Raw genomic sequence first — 6,244 nt, forward strand, 5'->3', positions numbered from 1 at the left:
ATCCCCACCACCCAAGGGAAGCTACTTTTCCTTGAAAAGAACTTTCAGGAGGAGGGAAAGTGCTTTCCCATAGGGGGAGGTGTGAACCAATATTGACAGCAAAGTTGCCTTTGTGCAGTATATTATGTGGACCCCACCACGTATTTCTCATGCACATGTTTCATCCCTCTTAGAAAAGAGATTCTCTTTCCTATGAAAGAGGGTCTCCTTCATAAGAAAGGGCATGAAACAAATTCCTGGCGCAAGGAAGAAAAGCTTTTGTTGTTTCCAATGTTTTTACTAACAAAAGGGGTTGTAGGCTTCTTGTTTGTTTCATCAGTGGATTGCTTCTCTCTCATTCGACTTCTTGTTGAAGCACTTGGAGAGCCGGTGTCTCTTGCAGTGAGTATGCTTGGAAGGCTGGACTCCTGTAAAAGGAAAGATGCATTTCTCTTAGTTGTTATGACCATCCATTCCAACATAAATTCCGCAAAATTGCTTGATAGTTTTGTCATCCATATTAGTCAATGTTGGAAAGGTTTCATACAGTACACTTGCGCATTATATGGTATATACATGTAGATTATTTTTTATTTTTCTGGATAATCCAAGGGAAAACCCTCAACCCAATCACCGACGGCACATTGGCTGGCCTCCGGTTGGTAAAACCCTTGAGGTCTTTCTTAGAGAGTACACCCAGATTCAACCTTACGGCAAGGGACGCCCGACCCGTGGATTTCGAACTTGTGAAGTCCCATCAACTTGGTGACATTCACAAGCCGCACTACCAGATCCAGCACTTAACAAAGTACTCGGCTCACACAAAATACAGAAAGTCACAGCACATTAGGGATGCAGTCAGTACGCAGAGATTTTCTCTGTTGCAGTGTTTTTTTGTATTTTTGTGTGAGTACTGAATCTGCTCTCCAGTTGGTCAGGTACGTCTATATATCCAGCCCGACTTGGACATGCATATCCAGGTATGGGCATAAAAAATGTTGACCAAGACCCAATCCAAATAACATGTGGGTTACGTTTGAGCTATGACTTTTGCTGGATATCTGACCTAACTCAGACATCATGACAGTTTTCTCATATAATTTTATCTAAAATACTAAGTGCTCTCTAAATTATGTGGGCGAGGTCTGTGCTTTTGTTTTTTTCCACCAGACATAAGCTGAACCCGAACCCAAACCCGAACCTGACCGTTTGTTATTTGGGCAGGCTAAACGCTGATCAGTCGGGTTGCCCTACCTATTAGGAGTCCTAATTCAGTAGCATGCTTTATCTTAGGCATACCAAACTAATTAATTTTAAATGAATTTCAAGAACATGAAGAGTACATATAAATAAAAATTACCAAGAATAGAATTGTTGCACAACATCTGATGACTTGCAGATTCATCCTTGCATCGTCCAAACTTCTGCACAGAACTTGCACCATGAGAGAGAGAGAGAGAGAGAGAGAGAGAGAGAGAGAGAGAGAGAGAGAGAGAGAGAGAGAGATTCATTACCGGTGTTTTTGCTTCCCAAGCCCAAAGTATGCTGCCAAGGAAGCCATCTGTTCAAGAAAAGTGAGCTTTTTCCATGATCCAATTTTGTAAAAGTTGCTAAAGCATGGACTTAGTTATCAATAAAGTACAAAGCCTCACCTTACATTGCAAGTTGCAAATCCTGAACTTCTAACTTCAAACATGCTTAGCCCAACTTCTAAAGTCAAGTCCTTTTTTATTTCTTTACCATCCAAGGCACACAACGTACGCTACTATCAATATTTTTTAATTTTAAAATAGTAAGGCTATCCCTCTAAAATTTTGGAGCCTTAATTATTTTATAAACAAAATTCTTTCAAGAAACTTTATGTCATAAACAAAAAAAAATAGAAATAATGAATGAAACAAACCAACTTGCATAGAAAAGAAATGCAGTATTACGTTTCTTATATAGCTGAGAATTTGCATGTGATTTGGTGATTGACAAATGTAGCATCAAGGACCATTAAAGTTACAAGTACAACTAGGGGTGTCAACGGGTCTGGTTTACCCGGACCGGACCGGACCCGAACCAAACCCTATAGGGTCCGGGTTTGGTGATAAATAAGAAGACCCAGGTCCAGACCTGAAGCTCCCATTAATCTGGGTATAGTTTCTGAAATTCTATACCAGACCCAGATCCGACCCAAGTTCCAATTAAGACCAGCAAATTTTCAATATAAAAATGATAAAAGATATGGTTTTACCGGGTATGGCCTGGGTTTGGTTCATGTAGTTTTTATCGGGTCTGGGTATGGTTTTTCTTATAGTGGACTCGATTAGACTCAGGTCTGGACTCGATACCATACCGAAAAATCTGGTCAAGTCTGGTTTCACCTGGGTCCAAACCAAACCCATTGACACCCCTAGTTACAACATACTATAAAAAAAACTCAATTGTGTAACTGGTGGGGTTCTGCTTAACCCAGCTCGCCTATAAAAAAAAGGAAAGAAAAAAACTATGGACGCCCAAATAAGTATGCGACTTTTAAATATAACAGCAAAACTGTCTAGAAAAAATAGATGCGTAAAAGGGTCATTTTTCCTAATGAATACTTTTATTATGAAAGTCTTTTCTAATAATTAAGGCCATAGGGTTTCCTAATGCATACTTATATATCTCCTTACAGATTTTTTTTTTACAAGAACAATTTCACCTAGTCAAATTTATTTGGTACTTTTCTACCAAAGTAAATTTTAAGGGGTGTTCGATATAAGGCAAAAAATTCTTCATTGTTTATCATTCATAGAGATAACCCTTTTTCCATTGTAATTAAATGCAAAGAAAGTCTAAATGATCACATTAATGACAACCAGATTATATTTTTAATTACCTTCATATTCCCTGCTCTTGGTCCAAACTTGTGCATCAAGATGTCCAAAGAGTCAATCATTCCACAAGGCTTGGGCGCTGGACGGCCGATTTCTGCGAACGCCTCTCGAATTCGCGCAGAATCAAATCTTAAAATGTTATGGCCAACCCATACCTTCCCTGCAACGTATTATAAGTATATGGTAAAAACTTAAGGGAAAAATGGAACTAAAACCTGTGTGGCAAAGTGCCCAATCAGAGATTAATCTACCCAGAGTCGATGTGTGAAAATCGTGTGGACATTCATCCATGGCTATTAGTCTACTAGGGCAATTGATTATCCAAATGAAAGCTATTAACCTACCACCTTCAGAATTCAGTATTTCTGTGTCAAGACATATAATCTTATGGAGAGAGAGAGAGAGAGAGAGAGAGAGAGAGAGAGAGAGAGAGAGAGAGAGAGAGAGAGAGAGAGAGAGTACTCGGGGCCCCTACAATTTTATGATTTAAATTTTTTTATTTTTACGTCCAAAAGCATGATCCTAGACATCATTCTTATCAAACAAACTATTCTGAATGTGTCGATGAGGTCTGATTACGATGCCATGGTTTCTACTATTGAAAATATGTGGTGGTTCTATATACCTTATGGTGGTAAACATTTTTTGTACGAATCTAGCCACCATAGATTCGATCTAACCGTATAGACATGTTTAACATGGTTTGTTTACTATATTATGAAGTTTTATCACGTTCAATATACCACATGATTTAATTTCTGAGACATTGAAAAATCAATGGCTCACAGTACAATTCATGAAGATGTGGGTGGTTTAAGAATTGTATAAACACATGAAAATAATAAATAAAACATGTTAAACACTATCCAAACGTTAGATTTTGCTTTTGGAGACTATATATATATGCAAATCAAGTGTGTACCACCTTTAAGTTACGGTGGTTCAGAAAAATAAAATAAGCTAATTAAAATTTGGTATCGTACGTAGTTCCCTCATGCATTTGTTTTAACGTGCGTTTTCTAAATAGGTGAGCGGATTTAGTGATTGGGGCCCAACACATTATATGGCTCCTCCATTAAGAATTAAGAATGGTCCGCACTTCCCTCTGCTCCCCAAAATAAAAATTCAAAAGAGGGTGGATCAGGTGCAATCACATTGCACTTTTGAGTGTACTGATCCATCTCTAAAGTGTGCAAGGTGAATATTGCACATTATGGGCCGTCCATTCAAAAGGGCCGAACACGTTATACATGTTTGGCCCGATCACACAGCCACGCGACGGGGACATCCCATAAAGGTGGTCACAAATATCATGGTTCAAGATGGAACTTGACATAAAGAGACAGGTGGTACCATGTAATATGCGGTAGATGGTGTCTACAACTTCTTCAAATTTAGGTGCATCTGCCACCGCGTCTCGGGTAATGCCCTCCGATCTGCTAGAGTTCTCAGGCACAATGGAGAGGTCATCTGGCCTTATGAGCGTGGAGTAGCTCCTCTTCTCAACCAGCTTTCTGGGGCACACCACGATTGCACCGAATTCCAGCATCCTGAACCTCTTCTCCTTCTTCACAGGCACTGTGGTCTCCACATCCAGGAACACAAGATCTGAGCTCCACTCCCTCTGGATATTGCCAGTAGCCATATTCTGTTGTTGGCTTGTGTTCTTCATGAAAAATGAAGATGACCAAAGTCTCTATGGAGGCATGGAGTTAAAGATAGCAATTGGGTCTTGCTTTAATAAGGTGATGGAGTTTGAGATTGATTCAAAGTTTGTGTTTGAATTCAAGGAAGTGATGAAGAAAAAGAAATCCCTTGCCTTCCAATAAGGACCTTGAAGCAATCCTCCTAGCTGGGAAAGCAATCCTCATAGCTGGGAAAGCATTTCGTTGTAGAATGCGTTGTGGGCCCCCATCATGCTTTTCCTTTAGAAGGACCTTGGAGAAGGAATTTGGATACACAAAGTAGGATCCAACCCAAATCCTGATCCAGGTCAAGCAAATGCTGGGCAGGTTCATGTCTGGCTCAATTTTCTATATTGAAAAGCGTTCATCTGGCTCAATTTGGTTAGTTTCAGACCTGAATCTTGATTTGAACATGCTGAATCCATCTTTTTCTATACCCAAATCAGGTCCATTTGATAATGTGGGTCTGGATCCACTTGGACCACGGCTGCTGGCAATCATTATAAAATATTTTATGGGATGAATATTTATGTGTCCCTGATTTAGAAGCCAAATGGATTTTGACAAAGTCTGCACATGAAGAAAGGCTCTCTTTTCTTCAATGAAATGTTAGAGATTCTAACTTTTGGCTGCAGTTTCAGTTATGTCTCCACTTTTTTGTTACTTTATTGTTGTTCGAAGAACAGAAATAAAAAAATAGATGAAACCAAGAAGGGTGCAAAAGAGTGGGCATCCAAGTAAGAAAGGAAGGAGGAAATTAACTGAAGGTGTCATTCTTTCCTTTCGTTGTACTTTAATTCAATACAAGCAACGCCAAGCAAGTTTTTGGTAATCCGCATGCAAAGTTACAATTATCTTGTATTGGAGGTAGATATTGCTTCATATAAGGGTTACTAGATTATGAAAACTGAAAATATAAGAACTAGAATGTGAACCGAGATTTTTATGGGTTTTTCATTTTTTTTCTCTTAAATTTGACCGTATCAATGTGATCTACATATTTAATTTTAAAGAAACTAACTCTTGAATCATCCGACTGTGGTGCATAAACAGAAATTTTAAAGGCTTGAAAAGTGATGGCTTAAATTTTTGTAAATATTCAAGCATTCAAAAGTCATATTTTTTTTTGTCAAAACGCATGATCCAACTAGGGCTTGGGAAACAAGTCAAGCTGTTGGTGGCTCGGCTCAAGTTTGGCTCGTAAAGAGCTTGTTCAAACTCATAAAATGAGCTCGGCAACCTTAACATGAACAATAGGCACTCGGCTCGGCTTGACTAGTACGAGCTCGTTATATAGTAAAAATAATATTTTAGATATATTTTATATCATATTATTGATCTCTTTGGTTTGCAAAAAACAGGTTTCGAAAAAATCTTATTACTTTCAGCTCTCAAACAATATCATTGTAATCCCATTTCTTCCAGCTCTAAAACAATATATTTTTTCTCTAAACAAGCCAGCTGGCTCATTACGAGTTCCAATTCAGCTTGGCTCGCTACAAGAATGAGCCAAGCTTGAACACTTCAAGCTCGTCTCACTCGGCTCATTTAGCAGCTCTAGATCCAACAGTTGATTCTTAGCAATATGACCATGCTGAGCACATCAACAAGGTTGGATTTGTAAAAAAAAAAAGTATCGAAAATACCTAGTTCATAATCTAGTTCTCATATTTTCAGTTCTCATTCTAGTGGCCCTTTCACATAATTATGAATTAG

The 6,244-nt window shown here is 38.6% G+C and overlaps 1 protein-coding gene across 1 annotated transcript; it reads right to left on the minus strand.

Annotated features, from left to right (window-relative positions):
* Positions 1-209: 209 nt before the first annotated feature.
* On the minus strand, positions 210-4,488 carry LOC149827405 (protein NEN4-like). Its single transcript, XM_090018506.1, has 5 exons — positions 4,197-4,488; positions 2,846-3,003; positions 1,494-1,540; positions 1,340-1,403; positions 210-407 (listed from the first exon to the last, which is right to left on the minus strand). Exons 1-5 carry the CDS (start codon positions 4,486-4,488, stop codon positions 210-212), a joined length of 759 nt encoding a protein of 252 aa, XP_089874632.1.
* Between the last annotated feature and the right edge of the window lie 1,756 nt (positions 4,489-6,244).

The sequence above is a fragment of the Nuphar pumila genome, chromosome 10 (assembly GCF_984573655.1).
Source record: "Nuphar pumila chromosome 10, dmNupPumi1.hap1.1, whole genome shotgun sequence".
Taxonomy (NCBI): domain Eukaryota; kingdom Viridiplantae; phylum Streptophyta; class Magnoliopsida; order Nymphaeales; family Nymphaeaceae; genus Nuphar; species Nuphar pumila.

What these genes read in the sequence shown, in the direction of transcription:
- LOC149827405 (XM_090018506.1), bottom strand. Translation starts at nt 4,488, where the DNA reads ATGGCTACTGGCAATATCCAGAGGGAGTGGAGCTCAGATCTTGTGTTC. An exon ending in CATCTACCGCATATTACATG is followed by an intron (nt 3,004 to 4,196) that starts GTACCACCTGTC and finishes AATACGTTGCAG; the next exon opens with GGAAGGTATGGGTTGGCCAT. An exon ending in CAAGAGCAGGGAATATGAAG is followed by an intron (nt 1,541 to 2,845) that starts GTAATTAAAAAT and finishes TTTCTTGAACAG; the next exon opens with ATGGCTTCCTTGGCAGCATA.